This window comes from Narcine bancroftii, chromosome 5, assembly GCF_036971445.1.
Source record: "Narcine bancroftii isolate sNarBan1 chromosome 5, sNarBan1.hap1, whole genome shotgun sequence".
NCBI lineage: Eukaryota > Metazoa > Chordata > Chondrichthyes > Torpediniformes > Narcinidae > Narcine > Narcine bancroftii.
Genome location: NC_091473.1, coordinates 59,877,320 through 59,903,552, shown reverse-complemented (window position 1 = coordinate 59,903,552; position 26,233 = coordinate 59,877,320). Strand labels below are relative to the sequence as shown.

Below are 26,233 nucleotides of genomic sequence, written 5' to 3'. Positions count from 1 at the left end.
CGGGTCCTTGACCTACCTCAGGGGTAGTTAGAGAACCCAATTAAACTTACCTAGGCCATGTCCACAGATGATTTGCAACCAGGTATGGTCCGACCGAGGAGGGGAGGCAGGCCCCTCCAGCCCGGGTAAGAAATCTGCATAGGAGAAGGCCACTCCGATATAAAACCTACGACCCAAGGACCTCGCTGCCACGTCCCAGCTTTCTTGGCCACGGCACACGAACCATGGGTGTAAAGGGTGGGGCCAGTACCGCGCACACTGCACTCCACCGAAAAGCTCCTTTGCGCAGGCCCGAGGACAGGTCCACGTCCTTCCCCTCAAAAGATGCTCACAAACTCAAGCTAGCATGCTGGAACATCAGAACCATGTTAGACAAGGCTGACAGCCACCGAGCTGAAAGTCGGTCTGCCCTCATCGCACATGAACTCCTCAGACTTGACATCCACATAGCCGCTCTTAATGAAGTCTGCCTTGCAGATTTAGGCAGCCTCCAAGAATGCGGCGCAGACTACACACTCTACTGGTCTGGCAAGCCTATGGATGAACGACACCGATCTGGTGTAGGCTTCATGGTCAAGGAGTCCATTGCCTCCAAACTCGAAAACCTCCCGACAGGCCACTCAGACCAGATCATGTTCATGCGACTCCCCCTTCAAAACAAACGTCGCATCACCCTCATCAGTGTCTATGCTCCAACCCTCCAGGCGGAACCAGCAGAAAAAGACAAGTTCTACACTGATCTGCGCAACCTCATTCAACGCACCCCTACAGCCGACAAGGTTGTCATCCTTGGCGACTTCAACACTCGCGTCGGCAAAGACTCAGAAACCTGGCCAGGAATCCTGGGCAAGCATGGTGTCGGCAAGTGCAACAACAACGGGCGCCTCCTGTTGGAGCTCTGTGCAGAACAGCAGCTTGTCTTTACAAACACCCTTTTTCAGCAGAGGGACAGCCTGAAGACTACCTGGATGCATCCCCGATCCAAACACTGGCACCTCCTGGACTACGTCCTGGTGCGAGAAAGAGACAAACGAGATGTTCTCCACACTAGGGTCATGCCCAGCGCGGAATGCCACACTGACCACCGGCTGGTTCGCTGCAAGCTTAACCTTCACTTCAAGTCAAAGTCCAGGAACAGTAAAGATCCCAGAAAGAGGTTCAATGTTGGAAACTTGCAGTCAGACGAAGTGAGAGGAAACTTCCAGGCAAACCTCAAAGCAAAGCTCGAGGATGCAATCCGCCTCATGGACTCGTCCCCTGAAACCCTCTGGGATCAGCTGAAGACTGCCATACTGCAATCCACTGAAGAGGTACTGGGCTTCTCCTCCAGGAAAAACAAGGACTGGTTCGACGAAAACAACCAGGAAATCCAGGAGCTGCTGGCAAAGAAGCGAGCTGCCCACCAGGCTCACCTTGCAAAGCCGTCCTGGCCAGACAAGAAACGAGCCTTCCGTCGCGCATGCAGCCATCTTCAGCGCAAACTCCAGGAGATCCAAAATGAGTGGTGGACTAGCCTCACCAAACGAACCCAGCTCAGCGCGGACATTGGCGACTTCAGGGGTTTTTACGAGGCTCTAAAGGCTGTGTACGGCCCTTCACCCCAAGTCCAAAGCCCGCTGCGCAGCTCAGACGGCAAAGTCCTCCTCAGCGACAAGATCTCCATCCTCAACCGATAGTCAGAACACTTCCAATCTCTTTTCAGTGCCAACCGCTCAGTCCAAGAATCCGCCCTGCTCCAGCTCCCTCAACAGCCCTTAAGGCTAGAGCTGGATGAGGTCCTCACCCGGGAAGAGACATACAAGGCAATTGAACAACTGAAAAGTGACAAAGCAGCAGGTATGGATGGAATCCCCCCAGAGGTCTGGAAGGCTGGCGGCAAAACTCTGCATGCCAAACTGCATGAGTTTTTCAAGCTCTGCTGGGACCAAGGAAAGCTGCCTCAGGACCTTCGTGATGCCATCATCATCACCCTGTACAAAAACAAAGGCGAGAAATCAGACTGCTCAAACTACAGGGGAATCACGCCGCTCTCCATTGCAAGCAAAATCTTCGCTAGGATTCTCCTAAATAGAATAATACCTAGTGTCGCCGAAAATGTTCTCCCAGAATAACAGTGCGGCTTTCGCGCAAACAGAGGAACTACTGACATGGTCTTTGCCCTCAGACAGCTCCAAGAAAAGTGCAGAGAACAAAACAAAGGACTCTACATCACTTTGTTGACCTCACCAAAGCCTTCGACACCGTGAGTAGGAAAGGGCTTTGGCAAATACTAGAACGCCTCGGATGCACCCCAAAGTTCCTCAACATGGTTATCCAACTGCACGAAAACCAACAAGGTCGGGTCAGATACAGCAATGAGCTCTCTGAACCCTTCTACATTAACAATGGCGTGAAGCAAGGCTGCGTTCTCGCACCAACCAATCTTCTTCAGCATGATGCTGAAACAAGCCATGAAAGACCTCAACAATGAAGACGCCGTTTACATCTGGTACCCCACGGATGGCAGTCTCTTCAATCTGAGGCGCCTGCAAGCTCACACCAAAACACAAGAGCAACTTGTCCGTGAACTACTCTTTGCAGATGATGCCGCTTTAGTTGCCCATTCAGAGCAGCTCTTCAGCGCTTGACGTCCTGTTTTGCGGAAACTGCCAAAATGTTTGGCCTGGAAGTCAGCCTGAAGAAAACTGAGGTCCTCCATCAGCCAGCTCTCCACCATGACTACCAGAACCCCCCACATCTCCATCGGGCACACAAAACTCAAAACGGTCAACCAGTTTACCTGTCTCTGCTGCACCATTTCATCAGATGCAAGGATCGACAACGAGATAGACAACAGACTCGCCAAGGCAAATAGCGCCTTTGGAAGACTACACAAGAGTCTGGAAAAACAACCAACTGAAAAACCTCACAAAGATTAGCGTATACAGAGCCGTTGTCATACCCACACTCCTGTTTGGCTCCAAATCATGGGTCTTTTACCGGCATCACCTACGGCTCCTAGAACGCTTCCACCAGCGTTGTCTCCGCTCCATCCTCAACATCCATTGGAGCGACTTCATCTCCAACATCGAAGTACTCGAGATGGCAGAGGCCGACAGCATCGAATCCACGCTGCTGAATATCAAACTGCGCTGGGTAGGTCACGTCTCCAGAATGGAGGACCCTCGCCTTCCCAAGATCGTGTTATATGGCGCGCTCTCCACTGGCCACCGTGACAGAGGTGCACCAAAGAAGAGGTACAAGGACTGCCTAAAGAATGCTCTTGGTGTCAGCCACATTGACCATCGCCAGTGAGCTGATATCGCCTCAAACTGTGCATCTTGGCGCCTCACAGTTCGGTGGGCAGCAACCTCCTTTGAAGAAGACTGCAGAGCCCACCTCACTGTCAAAAGACAAAGGAGGAAAAACCCAATACCCAACCCCAACCAACCAATTTTCCCTTGCAACTGCTGCAACTGTGTCTGCCTGTCCCGCGTCGGACTTGTCAGCCACAAACGAGCCCGCAGCTGACGTGGACATTACCCCTCCATAAATCTTCATCCGCAAAGCCAAGCCAAAGAAAGGAGATAGAACATATGACAGAGAAATACTACTCTCAAGCAAAGCATGTCTGAGAGCACAACTGTGGAGTTGATGCCTGGTGAAGGCATTGCTAGGTCAGCAAAGTTTAAGTGGACAATGAGCAAGGTTGGTTGGATCATCGACCTGTTCTGAAGCAGTCATCTCTGAGCCAGGTCATGTCTTTGCAGTTAGAATGCAGAGGAAATGGCCCTCCCAGAGGGTGCAACCCCACCTCTCCAGCAGAGGCTTATGAGAACGAGACCATTTAAAAATGAGGTTCAACAATTCATTCATTAAAAACAATGATGTAATTTTCCCACTCTTGGTTCCAAGCAAAGAAAACAAGGAAATCTCCTTCATTGTGGAGTCATTATTTCAGCCTTGTTTTGAAGGATTGCCCAGTAGGATGTTGCCTGAAGCTATGAAGTTAAATTTATGGTAATGCTCTTTATGGTGACTCTTTTATTTGCATGCACAGTGGGGAACACTCGTCGAAACGCATCTTAAGCTACGTGCTGTCTGGCCAGTAACTGCAGAACTCAACATTTCATTACACTATGTCTATGCTTTGCATTCATGGCTAGAATCCTACTGTCACTGGCTGGATGAGGATCCCAATTAACAAAGGTCACAGTGGGATACTTTTTGCTCAAACACACTGGCCTATGGAAATAATCACTTGAATAAATCTGTTATGAAATATTTTATATTGGATAGTATTTCCATATTCTTATTGAGTCAGGAAATGCATAATTTTTGTCCAGATAGTGATATTGGGTAAACCTTTGAACATAGCACAGTGCTGACCCTTCAACCCACGATGATGTGCCCACCTATGTTAAGCTACTCAACAATCTAAACCTTACCAGCCTCACACCTACAACCCTTCTGTTTTAAATAGACTTATTGTACCAGCTTCCACCACCATTGCTGGCAGTGCATTCCAGGTAACCACTATTGTCTGTATTTAAAAAAAAACTTGCCCTGGCATCTCCGCTAAACTTTTCTCTCCTCACCTTATCAAGATTTTCTTTGGTGTTGGCCTTTCATAGTAATGTAGACCTCCAAATCTCCTCTCATCCTTCTTCATTGCCAAGAGAAAAGCCCCAGGTCTGTTAATCTAGTCTCATAAGACGCATTCTCCAACCCAGGCAACATCCGGGTAAACTTCCTCTGTACCCTCTCCTGTAATGAGGCAACCAGAACTGAACACAATATTCCAGATCTAACCAGATGCAACATTACCTCAGGACTCCTGAACTCAATCCGAGTAATGAATTTGCTGACCCATCCCTTTAGTTCTTCATTTAGTTCATTTATAAAAATCTCTGAGCAGGGGCCCAGAACAGATTCCTGCAGAACCTCTTGGCAGTATATGTACCATAGAACAATACAGCACAGAAATGGGCCCTTCTAGTTTGTGCCGAACTATTATTTGGCCTAGTGCTGACTTGTGCCCAGCCCAGATCCCTCAATACCCCTCTATGTTAAATTGAGCATGCATTCACCACTTTAGCTAGCAGCTTGTTCCACCCTTCCTCTACTTTCTGTGAAGAAGTTCCCCCATATGTTCCTGTTAAAGCTTTTCCCTTTCATCCTTAACTCATGTCCTCTGCTTTGTGTCTCATCTAACCTCAGTTGACAAAGCCTACTTCCATTTAATCTATCTATTCATAAGAACACAAGAAATAGGAACAGGGGTAGGCCATCCACCCCATCAGGCCTGCTCTGCCATTTAATGACATCTCATTGATGGGGAAAAGGCAGGAAGGTAGAGATGACCCTATTTCTCTTAATTCCCCTACTGTGTAAAAAGTCTATCCACTCTTCTCTTAAATATATTTACTGAGGTAGCCTCCACTGATTCAATGGGCAGCAAATTCCACAGATTCACCACTCTCTGGGAAATGCAATTCCTCCTTAACTCTGTCCTAACCCTACTACACTGAATCTTGAGGCTATGTCCCCTAGTTCTGGTCTCCCCTATAAATGGAAACAACTTACCTACATCTATGCCTTTCATAATTGTATACGTTTCTATAATATCTCTCTTCATTCTTCTAAATTCCAGCGATTACAGTCTCAGACAACTCTCTCTCTCTCCTCATGGGAATCAACTTTGTTAGAAATTAAAGTACCTTTAAAGAAATTGCTCGAGACAAAAATTGAGAACAAAGAACATTTATTACAACAACAATGCAAAGTTGGGTGCTTCCCCTTACCCTGGGAATAGACACATATACTGGGGCTCACCCAACTTTTATACAGTCAGTTTCAGTATCAGAGTGCCCTCCCCCTTACATTCTTCTGCCCCCTGGATGGGTTTGGCATAGGTAATCCTTCCTGCCTATGTGCAGTTTCAGTACACTTGGAGGACCAGGGGGTATCCTGTGGGTGTCCCATCATGTCATTGTCCTTATTCACACCTTCCTGATTCTCGGGGCTACAATCTCTTGGTATGCAGAGTTGACTCATTCTATCTAGGGTTGGCTAATTTCATATGTACAAATCTGTGTATGGTTAGCTAATTAGATATGTAGGACTTGGTACTTCTGTCCAGGGCTAGGAGACCTTTATCTGATCCAGACTACCTCAACTTCCTACATTCTATTGTACCTTACCATTCCTTTTCTTAGTCTTATGGTGGCTCTTGTCACACAGAAGATTCTTATGTTAATCATGCTGACTCTGCTTTCCTGCATCCTAACCCCCAAGCTTATCCTGTTTGTACTGGTTACAGCCATTAACTGATGAATTTTAGTTTCTTCCATGTTCATAATTTTAGATCAATTTTCCCATCTCTCACAACCTGGTGAACCTTCTATGCATTTCCTCCTGACCAAGTAAGTCCTTCCTCATGTAAGGAGACCAGAACAGCATGCAGTACTTCAGGTACAGCCTCACCAGTACCTTGTACAGTTGCAGCATAACTTCCCTGTTCTTAAATTCAATCCCTCTAGCAATGAAGGCCAGTGTTCTATTTGCCTTCTTGATAACCTGCTGCAAATGCAAACCAACCTTTTGTGATTCATGCACAAGCACTCCCAAATCACACTGCAATCGCATGCCATTGTTCCTTCAAAAGCTCCAAAGAATAAAGGCCTAACCTGTTTATCCTTTCCATGCAACTCAGTCCTAGCAACATCCTAGTAAATCTTTCAATCCTATTGATATCTTTGCTATAGTTAGGTAACCAAAACTGCACACAAATTTAGTCTCACCAATATCTTATACAACTTTACCATACCATATAGGAGAAGAAGTAGATTGTTTGGCCCATCCAGTCCATTCTACCATGAGCTGAACCATTCACCTATTCAGCCCCACTCTCCTTCCTTCTCCCCATAACCCTTGATACCCTGACTATTCAGATACTTATCAATCTCTGCCTTAAATATGCCAATGACTTTGCTTCTTCAGCTGCCCGTGGCAGAAAATTCAAAAGCTTCACCACCCTTTTGTTAAAGAAATTCCACCGCATCTCTGATTTAAATGGGAGTCTTTCAATTGGGAAATTGTACCTTCTTGTCCTGGTCTCTTGTCTCGACATTTCAACATTTGAAATGCTCTTTGAGGTTCCTCCTACCCCCATTTCTTCTGAACTCAAAGGAGTACAGTCCAAAAACCATTGTGTTCCTCATATGCTAATTCCTTCATTCCAGAAATAAGTTTTCTGAATCATCTCTGAAATATCTCCAATACCAGCTCATCCTTACTTAAATAAAGTGCCCAAAACTGTACCCTGTACTCCAACTGTACTAGTGCCTTATAAAACCTCAACATCACATCCCTACTCTTGTATCCTATTCCCTTCGATATGAATGCCAACATTTCGTTCTCCTTCTAAACTGACTCAACCTGGAGGTTAACCTTTTGACCAGTGGTTCTAAACCTTTTTCTTTCCACTCACGTACTTTGATTAATCCCTGTGCCATCGGTGCTCTGTGATTAGTAAGGGATTGCTTAAAGGATTGCATGCGAGGGGGGAAGGAAAGGATGAGAATCACTGCTCTAGACCTAATTATTAATGAAATATTTTGCTTGAGAAAAATTGTTACTGGCCCATTTCTTTTGGAGTTATGAAACTGCACCTAATGAGTCGATTAGGTATGATTAAATCAGGGGTTTTCAAACTTTTTATTTCCACCACCATAAATAATCCTTTACTAATCACAGAGCGCCTATGGCATAGGAATTACTCAAAGTATGTGAGTGGAAAGAAAAAAGTTGAGAACCACTGTTTTAGAATATCCTGCACGAAGATTCCTAAGTCCTTTGCACCTCCGAATTATTGCATTTCTCCCTATCTATAAAATTCTTTGCCCTTTCATTCTTTCTACCAAAGTGCATGACCTCGGTTTCCTCATCACTATCTGCTCCTCCATCTGTCTTTATATCATCTGTAAATTTAGCCACAAATCTATTAATTCCACAATTCATATCATTAGCACACAATGTAAAAAGAAATGGCCCCAACACCGACACCTGTGGAACTTTCACTAGGAAACAGGACCAACCAGATTAGGATCCCATTATTCCCACTCTCTGTTTCATGTCAATTAGCCAGTGCTCTCCTTTAATTCCATGGGCTGTGAAACAACCTCATGGGCAGCACCTCATCAAAGGGATTTTGAAAATCCAAATATACACTGTCCACTGCATCTCGTTTTCCTGCTTGTGGATTCCTAAAAAAAAAAATTGCAATTGGCTTGTCTGGCAAGATTTTCCATGAAGCAAACCATGCTGACTTTGGCCTATGTTCTCATGCACTTCCAGGTGCTCTGTAACCTCATCCTTAACAATTGGCTCCAACAACTTCCCAACCACTGATGTTAGGCGAACAGGTCACCCAATTTCTTTGCTGCTACTTCCCTCCCTTTTTTTAAAATAATGGAGTTTTCCAGTCCTCCAGAACCATGGCAGAATCTATTTTTTACAAATTTTTGGAGGTACAGGGATTGATAGGGAGCAATCAGCGTGGTTTTGTCAGGGGTAGATCATGCTTGACAAACCTGATTGAGTTCTTCGAGGGGATTACAAAAAAGGTTGATGAAGGGAAAGCTGTGGATGTTGTTTATTTGGACTTTAGTAAAGCTTTTGACAAAGTTCCCCACAAGAGGTTAGGAAAAAAGGTGGAGGCATTAGGTATAAATAAAGAGGTAGTGAAATGGATTCAGCAGTGGTTGGATGGGAGGTGTCAGAGAGTAGTGGTAGAAAATTGTTTGTCCAATTGGAGGCCGGTGACTAGTGGAGTTCCTCAGGGTCCACTATTATTTGTTATATATATTAATGATCTGGATGTAGGGGTGGAGAATTGGATAAGCAAGTTTGCGGATGACACAAAGATTGGTGGTGTTGTGGACAGTGAGGTAGATTACCGTAGATTAAAAGGTGATTTAGGAAGGCTGGAGGTGTGGGCTGAGAAATGGCTGATGGAATTTAATACAGATAAATGTGAGGTGCTACATTTTGGAAAGGCAAATTTAAATAGGTCCTATACATTGAATGGTAGACAATTGAGGAGTGCAGAGCAACAAAGGGATTTAGGAGTGATGGTTAATAGTACCCTCAAGGCTGATACTCAGGTAGATGGTGGGGTGAAGAAGGCATTTGGAATGTTGGCCTTCATAAATCGGAGTATTGAATTCAAGAGTAGGGAGGTTATGATGAAATTTTACAAGGCATTGGTGAGGCCAAATTTGGAGTATTGTGTACAGTTTTGGTCACCAAATTATAGGAAAGATATAAACAAAATAGAGAGAGTGCAGAGAAGGTTCACGAGAATATTGACAGGATTTCAGGGTCTGAATTACAGGGAAAGGTTGTGCAGACTGGGGCTTTTTTCTCTGGAGCGTAGAAGATTGAGAGGGGACTTGATAGAGGTGTTTAAGATTTTAAAAGGGACAGACAGAGTAAATGTGGATAGGCTTTTTCAATTAAGAGTGGGGGAGATTCAAACTAGAGGGCATGGTTTAAGATTGAAGGGGGAAAATTATAAGGGGAACATGAGGGGAAATTTCTTTACGCAGAGGGTGGCGGAGATGTGGAATGAGCTTCCGGCAGACGTGGTCGAGGCAGGATCATTGGTTACATTTAAGGAAAGACTGGATTGTTACATGGATAGGAGGGGACTAGAGGGGTATGGACCGGGTGCTAGTCAGTGGGACTAGGAGGGTGGGGATTTGCTACGGCATGGACTAGTAGGGCCGAACTGGCCTGTTCTGTGCTGTAAGTGGTTATATGGTTATTGAGTCTTGGATGAGCATTACCAATACTCCACAACTTCTATTGCTAATTCTTTCTGAAACTGAGGGTGCATTCCATCTGGTCTAGGAAACTTGTCTACCCTTAGACCATTCAGTTTTCCAAACACATTTTCTCCAACTCACCTTTCTTCCCTAGCACCCTTGAAAGTCAACTGCACTAGCAATGACTTCCACAGTGAAGACTTTCAAAATACTCATTCAATGTCTCTGCCATCTCCTTGTCTCCCATTATAATATCTCCAGTCTCATTCTCTGTTGGTCCTAAATCTATTCTTGCCTCTTTGTTCACTTTTAACAAACAGGATACTTTAAAAAAAAAGCTTTTAGTATCATTTTTGAAATTATTTTCTAGCCTCTTAATCTTTTTCTTTCTACTGACCTGCTTAGTTGCCTTCTGTAAGCTTTTGGAAAAAAAAATTTCAGTCCTGTCTCTTTCCACTAATTTTTGCCTCCATGTGCTTACTTTGGCTTTTATCTTCTCATCAGCCACAGTTATGTCAGTTTTCCATTAAAATATTTCTTTTTTTAGAATATATCTGTCCTGCACTTTCCTTATTTTTTTTTTGCAGAAACTCCATCCATTGCTTATCTGCCATCCTCCCTGCTACTGTGCCTTTTCAATCAACTTTGGTCATTTCTCCTCACACCTCTGAATTGAGTTTTTTTTTCCTCACAAATGGCAGGGCAAATTCTATCCTGGTATGTCATGTTGTGATCACTGCCTCCGAAGGATTCCTTGACCTTCAGCTCTCCTTATCAACTCTGATTCATCACACAATACCCAATCCAGAATTGCCATATTGCTGGATGGCTCAGCCACAAACTGTTCCAAGAAACTATCCTAAAAGCATTCTATAAATTCCTTCTCTGGTTTTCCCGTTTTGAAATCCTCAATGACTATGGCAATGTTGCCCTTTTTGCTGGATTTATCCACCTCCCTCTGAGGAGGGCAGTGAATAGTTGTGTTCAGGGATTCAGAATTGGTTGACGCACCAATGACAGAGCAGAATGGTGACATCAATATCGGTACAGACATTGTAGGCTGTAGGGCCAGATCCAGGGCCTGACTATTCCAAATATTATTGAAGGTTTAATGAGGTTTAAAAAAAAACAGGCAATCAAGCACATCTCTGGAGCGTTAAAGAGGATGTAGGAGAGAGAATGGAGATTAGACGGGCAATTGTAATTCATGAAATATCCGGGGTGGGCAAGATGAAGAATCTTGAAATTCGTTGAGGTAGACTGCCAGCACCTTTTCCCTCGGGCAGGAGTAGCAAACACTAGAGGGCATCTGTACAAAGTGAAGGGAGAAAGGTTTCAGAGATTTCTTTTACACACAGGGAATTTTGAGTGCCTGGAATGAATTGCCAGGGGTAGTGGCGGAGGCTGAATCAAAGGCGACTTTTAGCAGGGACATGATGAAAGAAAAAGAGGGTTACGAGTTAGGGAGGTTGTTTTTTTTTTGGTAGGTATATCTAGGTTGGCACATAGGGCCTGTGCTGCGCTATAATGTTCTATGATTATGAGGAGCCATTTGCAAGCTGGGGAAAGAATGGCTTCACAATGGGGGCAAATGAGTAATCTGTGTGAAGCCGGGAGATGTGAATTAGGTTTGAAATAAATGCTCCTCATCTGTATTCTTCAAAGCGAAGGGCATGGAAGATTTAGAATTTCAGGTTGAAGTTTATTGTCACATTACATTTAGTACATCATGCAGGGTCCTTCTATGAGCTACATGGTGAATTAACTAGAATGTGTATACAACTGTACCGAGCAAGAGTGTTGTGTTCAAAGGAAGATCAATGAGCACACATCAAAAGCAGCACGGCAACACTATTGTGAGGCTCACTCTGTGCTCTATTGGTATGCAATTCCACTCAAGCCTTTTCCCTGATGGGAGGAGGGAGAATGGGATGTTGGGGTGGGAGGGGTCATTTGGATGGCTGTCTGCTGTCTCTGAGCTATGTGGGATGTGGATGAAATTAATGGAGAGGAAGGAGGTTTGATTGATGTTCTGAGCTGTTTTGACCACTATTGGCAGCTTTGTCTAATTGTGTTGTGAGCAGCTCCTGTCCCATGCTGTGGTGTATCCAGCATGTATGTTTAAAGTGTGCACCTGTTCAAGATGTTCAGTGACATAGCGACCATTTGAAATGTTTACTTCAATGAACTTGGAGCTATCCAAGTTCTCCAGTAACATTAATGGAGACAGGTAGGTTGGCTCCAAACTCTCCGTGAGGGAGAGGGCGACTACATTTTTTCCATCTCATTTTCAGAGATGGCAAATGCTAATGAATATCTGCAGTGCATATATAATTCAACAACACAATAAAGACAATGACAAATATTTTATTGCTAAGAGATGATCAATGCACTGAAGTCCACAGAAGTTTCAGTTTGATAGCTTTGTACATTCACACTTGTCAAACTGCCTCTTTGGCATTCAGTCACTGAATTACAGATAGACTCCTTCAGGGCTGCTCAGGTTTCACACTGACTCAAAGTTTCAAATTGCGCTTTGGAGATTGAGAAGATAATCACACTGTAGGGTTGAGGACACGGTACATAATGCAGCTTTGCACACCATGATAATTTGGTAAGAATATACATCTCACAATTCCACACCTATTTAATCATCAGCTCTGCTCACTCAATTTGAATGATTTGTAAACCTTATGGTGCCTTTCTTATGGCATCAGAGATTCCTCTTTGGGTCTACATTATCTCATGTTAAAATTTTCTCCCTCCGTCTGAAATGTTCTAATATTTTTCAGCAGGGATCCTCTCACCATCACAGCCGCTCCTTACTCCTCTGTTCTGCTGAGTTCAATCATGAAAAATTCCCCTGCACTGCTTTCCTGGCAGAAAGTATTCCTCTTCTCCAGTCAGTAGACTGTGGTACCAGGCCACATGGCATCTTCTCCAGCCCTCATTCCATACACCCACTGCCCTTCAGTTCCAGGCTGTGTGGCACCTCTGCCAGTCCTCGTTCCATACATCCACTGCCTTCCAGTCATAGAACCTGGAAACAGGCCATGAGGCATCCCCTCATACATCAACCACTCTATGTGTCAAAAGGTCTTGCTTAAAGTTTCTTATTAAAACTGACACCCTCCGGTTTCCAATTCCACAACCCTCAGCAAAACTCTTTGCAATCACTCTTGAACTCCAAGAACTAAAGCCCTATCCTGTTCCACCTCTCCCTAAAGCTCAGGGCCTGGCAAGATCCACTCCAGCTTGATGGCATCTTTCCTGCAACACAATAGTGCTTGTTTTATCAGCCATCTCATTCACTTGCAAGGCTACCTTGATCCATATCTGACTTATAGATATGGTCTCTCCAATGTCTAACCGATTTCACACACATTTACAAACCATTCAGTCAGGGTACCATCTGATTTCACGCACTGTCACAAAACCCTTTGGTCTTCTACCTCTTGCATCTCCACCTCTAAAGCTCACAAATGGTGTTTTGTGTCATTCAGCTCTTGTGGCTTTTTCTTGGCTGGTTGTCATCCTTTATCTGACACCAGATTATCCAAACCATTCACCCTGATGCTTTTTTTGGCTTCGAATCTCTAACAAGCTAAATATCTTCTCAATGACATTGCTGTTGTCTTATATCTGCAGCCATCCTGGTTGAATCACAACAAACTGATCGTGACTGTGGAGGTTCCCTCCTCTGTCCCAATACAATCTAATTGGTAGGTTCATTGACCACTGTAACATTGCCCACATTACAGGTGGCTGGTGGAGTCTGTGGGAAAAGGTGCAGAGATACACAGATGAGAAATGTGATTTTCTGCCTTATTCATCATTGCCAACCAACTTGCTCCCTTGAGATCATCCTATATGCCCACACCTGGCCTGTGTCACTCCAACTCTTTCCTGTCCAAGTATCTGCATTGAACCTACCTCTACCACTTCCTTTGGCCACTCATTCGATTCTCCCCTCACATTCTCCATTGGGGGAAAAGAAACACCATCTCATCTCATTTTTAAAATCAACCTCTTTCCCCACCCCCTGCCACTGCCGTGACCTCTCTGAATTTGGGGGGAAATCCTTCATGATTTTTTTTTGTCACCACTCAGTGTCCTACACTCCAGGAACAAAGGTTCTTGCTCCAAGACAGTTTCAGTCTATTCAACACTTCATTCTAACTCAAGCCATCAAGTCCACAAATGGTCCTCGTCAATTATTTTTACTTTATTTGCAGTTTTAATTAATTTCTGATAGTCAGTGTGGACCTGATGGCTCCACAGGCCTTTCTCCTATCTGCAGCTCCAGTTGTGTATAATGGTCATCCTTATCCATGGGTGAGGTGCCAGGGATTGGAGGGTACCTCGTGTTGTTCCATTGTTTAAAAAAGACTCCAAAGTAAACCAGGAAATTACACACCAGTGAGCCTGACATCAGTAGTAGGTAAATTTTTAGAAGGTGTTCTGAGAGATTGGGTATACAAGAATTTGGACAGGCAAGGATTAAGAATAGTGTGTGGTAGGTCAGGTTTAATGAACCTTAGAGTTTTTTGGGGGACATTACGAAGAAAGTAAATAAAGGAAAGTCTGTAGATGTCATCTACATGGACCTTTAGTAAGGTCTTTGACAAAGTCCCACATGGGAGCCTAGTTCAGAAGGTTCAAACACTAGCTATCCATAGAGAGGTTGTAAACTGGATTCTAAATTGGCTGAATGGATGAAGTCAGAGTGGTAGTGCTGTCTCTGAGCTATAGGGGATGTGGATGAAATTATGGAGAGGAAGGAGGTTTGGTTGATGTTCTGAGCTGTTTTGACCACTATTGGCAGCTTTGTCCAATTGTGTTGTGAGCAGCTCCTATCCCATGCTGTGGTGTATCCAGCATGTATGTTTAAAGAGTGCACCTGTTCTCAGACTGGACACCTGTGATTAGTGATGTGCCTCAGGGATCAGTGCTGGGCCCATTGTTGTTTGTTGTCTATATCAATGATTTAGATGATAATGTGGTTAATTGGATCAGCGTGGAAGGCTTTCAAAGCTTGCAGAAGGATCAACTGGAAATATGGGCCAGAAAGTGACAGATAGAATTTAATGCCAAAAAATATGAGGTGTTGCATTTTGAAAGGACAAACCAAGGTAGGACATACACAGTAAATGGTAGGGCACTGAGGAGTGCAGAGAAACAAAAGAATCTGGGAATACAGATAGATAATTTCTTGAAGGTGGTGTCACAGGTAGACAGGGTTGTGAAGAAAGCTTTTGGCATCTTGGCCTTCATAAATCAAAGTTGGGATGTCATGGTGAGGTTGTCCAAGATATTGGTGAGGTCAAATTTGGAGTATTTTGTGAAATGCAGGTCACCAAACTACAGGAAGGATAAGAATAAGATTGAAAGAATGTGGAAAAGATTTACTAGAATGTTCCCGGGTCTTCAGGAGTTGAGCTGCAGGAAAAAGATTAAACAGGTTAGGATTTTATTTCTTGCAGTGTAGATGAATGAGAGGAGATTTGAGAGGTTTACAAAATTATGAGAGGAATAGACAGAGTAGGCTCTTTCCACTTAGATCAGGAGAGATAAATACTTGTCTTTAGGGTGAAAGGGGGAAGGTTTAGGGGGAACTTTTTCACTCAGTAATGGGAGAGTGGAACGAGTTGCCATCTGACGTGGTAAATGTGGGCTCACTTTTAATTTTTAAAAATAAACTGGATAGATACATGGATGGGAGAGGTCTGGAGGGTTATGGAATGGGTGCAGTGGGACTAGTGGTATGATGTTTTTGGCACAAACAAAAGGGCCAAATGGCCTGTTTTCTGTGCTGTAGTCTTCTATGGTTCTATGTGGTGAGGCTGAGTGTGGAGCTTGCATCATGTTCACTCATACTCCTCTCACAACTGCTCTTCCCCTTGGTAGGGTCACCACCCCCCCCCCCCCCAACCCACATGCACTACCTATCACCCACTAAGCTTCTTCTGCACAGCAATTGGTAACTGACCCCATTGTACTTACTTGACTGCTGCTTCATTGTATCGATCGTCATTGTCTGCTTTCTTCATCAGTTCAATTTGGGCGTTGATTATTCTTTATTACATTGAGTGTGGTGAACACGTAGAAACAAGTTCCACTGAGAGGAAAGACCAGGGTGGATATATCCCTGCAGAAAATAATCAACAGGAGAGGTCAACAAGTGGACTGACATCTTCCTTCCTTGGAATGGGAGGAAGGGATCACTGCTTACTGCGAGACAGAACTAATTCCTCAGGGAGGATGATAAAGTTGGCACTGATTTCCAGAGATTCTAGAGAAGATTGAAGCTTGCATTGTGCACACTCTCACTGAGGAAGAGGTGATGTGGATGCTCTGAGACAGATAGCTACAAAAAGGTAATCTTCAGTCACTGCCTTGCCCCATCATAACAGCTTTCTCTTACCTCCAATGCCTCTGGTTGCAGTTGATTGACCTTTCTTTCACAATGGGATCTTAGGTCCAGCAACAGAGGAGCTCTAGTTCCACAGTTGAAACATTGATCTCTTCCTTTGGATTGAGGCTATGTGGTTGTGGTGTTCATTTGGTAAACCAAGCCCTGAGGTGCTAAGGTCATGGATTGGACTTCAGGCACAAAAGGAAAGGTCAGAACAGAAATAAACCAATGATAGTTATCAATTGAATCATATGAAATGCAAAGGAACAATCAGACAGAACTTCATGGCTGGAGATTTGTCACAGATTGCTTCAGTTTAGCTGTTCTTTATTGGGAAAGAATTTTAGCTGATTGTGGTTTGAATATTTTAAGAATAACATCAAATGCTGGCTTTATTCCACAAAGCGTTTAAAAGACTCTTGGGGAAAATGGGTGTAAACAAAATTTGAGGGTTATAAGTGTAAGGTAGGGAAGGAGAAAATCGTAGTGGAGTTGGTTGACATAGGTTGTCAAAACATGATTGGCCAAAGGGCCAGCCTATACTTCTATGTTCTAACCCACGCAGTTCTTTTATAGCCTGAACATAACCCGAATCTTCAGGAGAATTAGAAATGGAATTCTAAAACGATGTTTCCTCATATCCAACTCTAGACACATCTTGCCAGTGAGCTAAGTTCTGAGACTAAGCACAGAACTTTTATTGCTATTCGAAGTACCTCAAATGCTTTGGCTCTGGACAAATTTTGTTCCAATTTTGTTGCCAAGCCAACTTAGTGATGATATATTTCCTTGGGAGAATACATACGACCTTGCTTTTAACCTGAGACAGCATTGCATTACTTGAGTTGTTCATGTTCAGGTGCTTCACCTGAGAATAGACTCCACCTTGTAGCTCAAGTTCTCACATTGTGGAATAATATACCCTTGGTTCAGGAAGATTCATCATGAAATGCTCAGATATATTTTTTCAGTATAAGGGTATTAAAGGTTACGGAGAGAAGGCGGGGACGGGGTACTGAACTTTAAGATCAGCCATGATCTCGTTGAATGGCGGAGCAGGCTCGAAGGGTCGAATGACCTACTCCTGCTCCTATCTTCTATGTTTCTATGTTTCTCAGTTCAAAAAAATACCTTTACCTCTTGCTGTGGCATTCATCCCACAAACCAACTGGGTTGGGACTTAGATCGGACAGTGCTGTTCATGAGAAACCCAAGGATTATTCCAGTTTCCTACCCACCCAGAAACCTCTCCACCCCCTCACACGAGGTGAACAAATCATCGAAATTCTGTCTCCAACACACACAGTCTGATTCCAACGGAAGCAATTGTAGAAGTTGACAAACTGATGGGAGAGAGAACTCCATCTGGCCACAGCAAATCCAAGTCAAGATATCACTTTTTTCTGTGTTTATGGGGTTCTACCAACACCTACTTTGGAAGTAAACTTCAGGTGTCATCACTCAAATTTTCTCCTCCCCTTCAAAATGGATTGTTCTGGCTAGGACACCTTGAGTTAAGCCTCAGTCACCATCACCAATGATCCTCCTTCCATTTTCCCCCAATGTCATTCTGGCCAGGTGTAGAAAAATGACCTGTAACCTGCTCTCTTCTCACAGCACATACGCCCACAAATACCCCAGCCCCAAAGACACAAGCAGTATCTTGTGTTCCTTGAAGCAGTGCCTCACTCCTCCCCCTAGACTGAGTTTTTGCTTTCTACAATCCAATTTTCCTGTGGTTCTGGTCTGTGGGTGGATTTTAATGGATAGCACACAAAGCCAAGTTTTTTTTTAATATACTCCAACTTAGTAAGCATAAATTTCATGCTATCCATTGTGAGCACAGAACAGTCAATATATTGCCTGACATTTCTGAAACTTACTTTCTGTTTGTAGTAGCATTGTCCCAACCTAAATGCTAGTTAGACTTCCCCATCTGTATTTCTCTGCTTCAGCCCAATTGCTGACCTGCTTCACTGCTCTATGGTTTCATTGTTATTAATCTTTAAACCCTTCCACTTCAAGGTGTCCCCTTTCCAATTGCTTCCTGGCAGGTCATTCCCTTTGCTGCTGACTGTGAAGAACAGGATGAATGCACTTGCCGGGACCCCAGAGCTGAAGAGAACCTTCAGGGAGAAAGATTGCACTGATACAGAAGAGGAACAAACACCACCTCATCCAGGTGCGAGAGACCAGGCTTCACACCAGCAGTAATGTCACAAACACATCATTTTGTTCTGTTCACAGAAAACAGAAGGTGCGAGAGCAGCATTCTTTTCTCTCTGTGGACTTGGGAAGATCTGGGTGCAGAATGCAATAAACTGTCTTAACAATGCACACAAAAATTATTAATGCAAGTTTCATTCTGACACCAGGAGGCCAATCTGTGCAGGAGTCAGACTTTCGCTGCTCAGTATTTGTGTGCGATCAACGTCAGTTTTGTATTTGATTAATGATCCTCCTCTCCCCCCCCCCCTCAAATTTACATCACTGCTGCTCATCACACATCTTCTGCTTCCCAAGACTGCAAAACGGTCAAACTTCTCACCTCCAATGGTCTTCTTGCCTACTTTCAGGACAAGCTTTGAGCCATCCCTGGTGACCAACGATATGTCTTCTTAATTTTCATCCCCACTCACTGCCGTCCTTCATCCAAGTTGGGGAACTAATAGTCTTCGATGATGCCACAAATTGTGCTCCATGGCTGATTAGTAGTCGCAGCGCAGTCACCTGATCAGGGTGACAAATACAAAACCAAGATGGGAAGCCTCTTCAGATGTGCCACTGCATCTCAAACCAGTTTTGCATCTATCAATGAAAATACCAGAGTTTGCCAGTTGCAGGTTATGTGCTGGGAACAGCTTCTAATTCCATCATATTCAGTCAACTGGGAAAATGCCTTTGAAATGAATAATTAAAAACCCTGCCCAAAACCATGGGCCAAGCTCATCTTCACTCTCCACAGAATGTATGAAGACTGTTCCAGATTTTGTTTACCAGAATAACTAATTGGCTTCTTGTTCTCCATTTATATTCTTTATGTTCCAGTGTTGAAGCCTTTTGATTGTAAAAGCAGAAAGAAAAGCAGTCAACCACACCAATGCAGATCTGAAATGGGAATGGGGTTAAGCTGTCAAACAATGTGGCACAGAAGAGGCTCTTCAGCTCTGTCTTTGAGCATGCTCAGTGCTGAAGTATCCGATTCATCACCCTGTGCCTCTCCATTCATAACTGTTCAAATGTGCTCAACATTGCTTCTGACAGTTACTTTCAATGTTGCTCCTTTTCAGTCAGCACAGATTAGATCATATCAGCTCACCACATGCTGTGCTCAGTCTACTCAGCTCCATCAGAAATTATTGTACAAGTGTCCTGTCCACTGCCAGGAAAAACAGGTTCTCCTCGTTTACTGCATTCAAGCTGTTGACAATTCTGAAACACCTGACAAAACCTTTGAACTTCCCTCAGACAGAACCTCACCAATCTCCAGGGTCTCCAACAAAGTCCTTAATCTGTGGTCCTGCACGCATTAGGTCTTTTCTGAAACCTGTTCATGTCTTTGATACAGAGTTCACTGAGACCTGCCTGCTGGTTTATAGAGGACTGCACCACTCAGTTTTCGTCTCATCATTTTATCCTTCCAGTTTCATTATTATTTTGTATATTCACCCATGTTTCTTCTTGCCCTCCTTTTTAAACTATGCCATTTAGTTAATCTTGCCTTTAGATAATCTTCTGCTAAATGTACCAAAGAAAGGATGAGGTGATCTTAGGAAAGAGCAGAGTTGTGGGGCAAATTTAAAAATTGACTGTGATCGGCTGGTACAGTGAGTTGTTACCATTGCTTTTGGCATTTCACCCTTGAACACAAGTGTCATTCACATCCAATGCAAAAAGGTCCACTCCCAGGGTTCTCTTCACTTCATTCCCAACAAGTGCTGACATTTAGTGTGGTTCTCAGGGTGGCTGTGGCAGAATACTGAGGGATAACAGCAGTACAACTGCATACCTAGGAAAGTACAAATGAAGAACTGGAGCCTCAAGCCTGCACTGCCCTTCAAAAGGATAATGACTGCAATCCCATATTGCCCACGGCTTTAATGACCTTTCCGCCAGATTTAATAGTGACATGCAATATTTAAATTGTACTCTTTCACCTACATTTGTCAAACCAAAACCAGCATCAAATGGATGTCTAAACCTTGGCACAGGTGTTGATCCTCATTATAATATCAGTATAGTGGAGTAGGATAAGTCCTCTGAAGAAAGCAAACATGTCAATAAACCACTAACCTAGTTCATGGAAGCGGATACCTGACAGAAGAACAACATTCCTTTGTTAGCGGTCCCAAAGAGTGATTTGATTGGTCCCATTCATCTCTTTCCCTGTAAACATCAACTTCCTTTGGACAGAATAAGGACAAAATGGTAAATGATCTGTCCATTTTACTCTCTGCACCCCCATTCTCAGTCACCGTCAGGCCCGTCACTAACCTCCAGTCTTTGCTCTCTGTTGTTGTCAGTTTACCTGATGCCCATCCCACTTGGTTCAATTACTGCACCAGAAAGTTGTATTGAATGGAGGGAGCATCCAGAGTGGAAGGGGGTTGAACACATTTCCTCCTTGTATTGGATTGGCTCTTCTTTACACCTCTTGTTGACTCAGCAACATAAGAAACGTCTGGCCAAGGGTGACAGTCACCATTTGTAATAAGGTCTTTGGCAAACATGGCATGTTGTAAAAATTCAACATCCTAGCGGAACGCTGAGTTGCTGTGCCTTTCTCTTGATCTTCCTATTGGACGTTCAGCTCCCCTCAAGGCACACTGTGTTTCACCACTGAGGTCACACCGTGGCATGGTTAGCATTACAGAACAACCCAATTACTGTGCCAATGACTTGGGTTAGAATCCGGCACTGTCTGTAAGGAGTTAGGATATTCTCCCCGTAACCTGTATGGGCTTTCTCTGGTTTCCGTCCTCACTCCAAAAACATATGGGTTTTGTAAGTTTATTGGTGTATTTGGGGGCACTGGATCATGGGCTGTAAGGGCCTGTTACCATGCTATGTCTTTAAAATTTCAAAAAAATTGATGCTTCAAGTGTACATTCCACACAGGTGCGTCAGAAAGGCTCCAGTTGGGCAGTACGCGTCGAATCCCAATGGTCCTACAACTACAAAGTTGCAAAGTACCTGAGAAAGTAAAGCACGCAAAATACAAGAGACTTCCTAAACCGATATTTACCCAACTTATTGTTGAAAAGGAGCTAGGGGACAAAAGTGGTCATGGTGTTGGCCCACACTGCAGCACAACTCATGTAAAGACTGGATTTTAAAAGTATAGTATGGATATGACCAAGGCAACTGCAGGTTCATTGTCAATGTACAAGATATCGAGCCATTTTCAAGAGTAGGTATTCAGGTGTCCTGAAAGTTTCCCAATGAGAGTCAGTTTCATGGGAATGTCAGGTTTGACCAATCTCACTCAAGGGTGTTCCAAACCTGACTTGCGATAGCAATGGTATCTGCAATTGGAGGGAAAGTGCAAACTCCTCTGGAATTGGACTACCATCAAGCTGATTCCAACCATAGAACACTATGGCACAGTAACATTCTCTTTGGCCCTTTAAGCGTGTGCCAAACTATTATTCTACCTAGTCCGTTTGAGCAGCATCTGGAACATAGCCCTCCATACTTCCATCCACGTAGCTATCCAAGATTTTCTTAAATATCAAAATCGAGCACGCGTTCACCACTTCAGCTGGCAGCTTGTTTCACACTCTCACTATTCTATATGAAGTTTCCCTGAATGTCTCCTTTAAAGATTTCCTCTTTAATCCTTGACCATGTCCTCTAGTTTTTATTTCATTTAACCACAGTGGGAAAAGCCTGCTTGCATTTATTCTATCTATACCCCTCAACATTTTGTACAAAGCCATCAAATCTCCCCTCATTCTCCGATGCTCCAGGGAACCATTGACAACAAATGCAAACACTACAGTTGAAACAAATTTGTTGCAATCCTGCGATCTGCTCCTTTCCCTTTAATGCTCTGTGATTATTTATGCTTCTTACCCTGTGGCTGCATCTCCTGTCTCTGTTGGCTTTGCTTTCAATTTTATGGTTGCTATTGATGAAACAAAATCAGAGCTGGTCAAGGTATTTATAATACTCTGGCCGCCACATCACCAGAGGTGTCCTTCCGATCCCATCAATGATGATTTGGATTCACCAGGAGAGCAGCTCTCCTCCAATAAAGGCAACACTATATTGCCACGTTCAGTCAGCTGATTTGGAAACAGCACAGGCTGACTAGTTTCACTATGTGACCTGACCTTGTGTGTGGAATGGATGGGAGTCTGTTATGATATGGGCATAAACTGGCAACCATTTTGGTGGCTGGCATTATCCCATGAGATTGGACACTCTGTTCGGCCTCAGCATAGTTCAGACAGTTGTTTCTGTACCTGCCCTACACTTGCTCCTGGAACAGAAAAGCCTCAACATTAACTCGTTTTTAAATTTCTTTCCATTCTTCATCTGTCACTAGACTTCCAGATCCCAACACTCCCCCAATTGCTTTGTGTGTGTCCAATTCCCTTTGCCTTATTACTGATGACCTTGCCATGGTCTTGAATTTCACCCTCGATTCACTGTTTGTCTTCTGGTCATCGGTTCTGATCTCTCTTTGACTCTATTTCAATGTTGGACTTCTTGTTCCTGTGAAACTCTTTGGGGCATTTTACTGCTTTAAACCAGAACATGAATACAAGTGTCATAAATAGAACTTCACCAAGATCAATCAATGACAGAGAATAATAAACATTTCCTTCTAGTTTGCCACCTTTATGATTTAGTTATTTGTTGATGTACATATGATCATCACTGGGAAGGAATAATTGATCCCTGGGAATGGCTGCAATCCAACAGCAGGAGCTAAAATAGAGTTAGAGATATACCTGGCTGTTTGTAAAACCAGAGACGGGGTTCACAGTTTAATTGGAGAACAAAAGACTCTTGGAAATGCGAAACAATCCAGAGCCAAAGTGAAGTCTGAGAGATTATGAGGATTGAATTAAAATGCAACTATCTGATAATAATTACCAACATCCAATTGTCATGTCCCCTCTTTGCTTAAACAACAAGGCCTTTCCCTGCAACTGAAGTACAACGGTTGTGAAATGTGCTGCATCTCAAGAATGTGGAAATGCTCGAGACAGACCTTGGTGCTCTTTTCCTATCTGCGTGCAAAGACAGTGCTTTTGGATAGTGTTGCTTACAAGGATACAAAGCAAACGCATCAGAAGAAGACTGCAATGGATCCAAGTCTGTGTCTTTGATAGAGAAGTGCTGAGGGCAGTTTCCTGTTTCAAAATGACATCTTGAGACCTTTTGATCATAATCATGTGTTGACAGCCCCAAACATACCTCATCTGGCATGTTGGTCAGTTGGATTCACTCATCCCTTCGCAATTACGTCCCACAAATAAAACCAAATCATGAGGCATGAAATTCCTCTCATGCTTTTACAGTGCAGACTTTCAAAACAACCTTAACCATTTTACAGGGCTTCCTTCAAGTGAAATTGAAAATAATTGATTGTTACTCTACTCTTAGCCAGAAGAGTGTGCCCTAACACTATTGCTGTCCTTTGGGGCTTGTAAATTTGTTCAAAATCATGAGCTCCCACATTTAATAGTTAAATATAGCTGTCAGCAAGTACCCAATTGATCCAGATGGGGTAATGTTCTCTTCATTCAGTCACCTTCCCCTGCCCCAGTCACCCGAGTGGCCTTGTGATTCATGATTGGGCCCAGGTGAGAGAGCTCAGTTGTCCAAATGAATCTAACCCAGGCCATTCTGCACCTACAGGGGAGCGATGGAATTTCCAGCTGAACCTGTGCCTCTAATTCCTCGTCTTCCTGTCCACATCCAAACAATTATGAACTATTGTGTGGTCACAGCTGTCCATTCTTTCCTCAATAGGATTTATACAAATGTAGTTTATTGATTGGTTACAGGGTCACAAATAAAGATTGCAGGGCTGGTAGACTTCCTCACATCATTCCACTGAAATATGGGAAGAGCAGAATGGTCTGGTTGGCAATCAGAGAATTTGAAATACCTGAAAACCACACGTTAATTCAACAGAAATGTCATTTGCATAAATTTGAGTTGACCCTCAGTATGTTTAGTCCACTGGGACAAAGCTTGTCATGACATCTCTGTTTGAGAGGAGGCTGAAATCAATTGCATGTGAGCAAATAATATAATATTTAGTAAGAGATTAAAGTATTGCTAAAGAGTGGCTATGTTAGAGCTCCTCTTCAAATATTGAGCAGCAAGATTGATAATTCAACGTATAAGAATTCACGCTTTTTCTGAAATACAGTGAACCTGACAATCTTCTGCAGTATCTACCACTTGGAGTATTATTTGAAGTCTTTTAATTGTTGCTGCTCATTTATGATTTTTGTTCAAGTACTTTTTTTGTTTGGCTATTGTAACACGTACAGGACTGTGTTCAGTGTTCTCCGCCCAGTCATTGAAGGGACAAAAGGTATCGTGTTGACATACCTCTCGGTACTACCATGAGAGAATGTTGTGATGGCATGGCAAATATAGCCTGTACCTCAGAAGTAATGCGGGCCGTGGTCGTGACTCCCTCCAAGTCCAACTACACTGGGAAACCTCTTGACCAATTCTCCAAGAGATGGTCAGGAGAAACCAGAGGAGAGGTTCATCTTCATTCCTTTGACAAACTTCTGAACAACACCCAATGGTAAAAAAAAACCTCAAAAGGCATAAAATACATGGATAAATAAGAAAGATGATTCACTCCAACTTTCAGTAAGATTCAAGAATCCGGTGGACACCTGAGGATGGCCAGATTCTGATATTAAGCAGGAAGGTAGTTTCTCATGCCCACTACAAACATTACTCACATTCAGCAACACGGTTAACCTCTAGCTGGCTGGGGTAGTTTCTGTCTTTTCTACCCCTTTTAAAAGGCACACAGTCAGAGCTCCTCAGTGCAGACATGGTACATAACACGTCCATGGACTCCTTTATATTGCCCATGTTTTCTATGATAAACCAGATCTCAGCTCACTGCTCAAAGATTTCTTTAGTGATTGGATGGCTATGGAACACTGAATGCATGGCCAATATTTAACATTTTTTTTGTTTCAATGCTTGATAAACAGTCTTATGGTTTTATTGTGTGTTTAAAATTGATTAAAAAAATAAAGTTATCCTCACAGATCAATTTCTTTTGTTGCTTTTTTGATATAATTAGAAAACATCGTCCTGCATACAATCTAAACCTCTTCACCCTTCCTGACTAATTTCACTCATACAGTCATCATTGCGAATCCTGGCTCCTGTCCTTGAAGTGCAGGTTTAATCTCTGTTCAGCATACTAAGTGCTGGCATTTCCAGAAAGTCGACACTGACCTGTTGATGGACATTCAATTTCTTCAAGTGCTCCTGGTGACAAGATCTGATACAAACAGAAAGATGGCAGAATTACACGACAGGTGTCAGAAGGCAGCAAAAAGAACACAGACAATAATGTGAAAGGGTCCCCTGTCCCTGCAATACAGAGAATTGGACCGACAGTCAGAGTTGTGAGAAACAGAAGTACCTTCACAGAATTTGCTCGAGACAAAAATTGAGAACAAAGAACATTTATTATACAACATTGCAAAGTTGGGTGCTTCCCCTTGGGAATACACACACATACTGGGGCTCACCCAACTTTTATACAGTTCATTTCAGTGTAGAGGTACCCTCCCCCCACTAACATTCTTCTGCCTCCTGGATAAGTTTGGCATTAGGCAATCCTGTTTGCCTACGTGCTGTTTCTGTGAACTTGGAGGACCAGGGGATATCCTGTCTATGTCCCATACTAACTCTTATATGCAGAACTTGCTCATTCTGTCTAATTACATATGCGGAACTTGCTGACTCTGTCTATAAGGCTAGAAGACCCTTATCTTATTCAGAC

At 43.4% G+C, this 26,233-nt stretch overlaps 1 protein-coding gene across 4 annotated transcripts in view; it reads left to right on the top strand.

Annotated features, from left to right (window-relative positions):
* Positions 1–25,471, top strand: part of pappa2 (pappalysin 2) — a 406,366-nt gene extending 380,895 nt beyond the window's left edge. For 3 of the 4 annotated variants that reach the window (XM_069937524.1, XM_069937527.1, XM_069937529.1), the window contains exon 22: positions 18,279–23,361. In XM_069937524.1, the coding sequence (XP_069793625.1) occupies positions 18,279–18,374 (96 nt within the window). In that variant the 3' untranslated portion in view covers positions 18,375–23,361. The other variant, XM_069937526.1, reaches the window with a different exon arrangement.
* Positions 25,472–26,233: the final 762 nt, after the last annotated feature.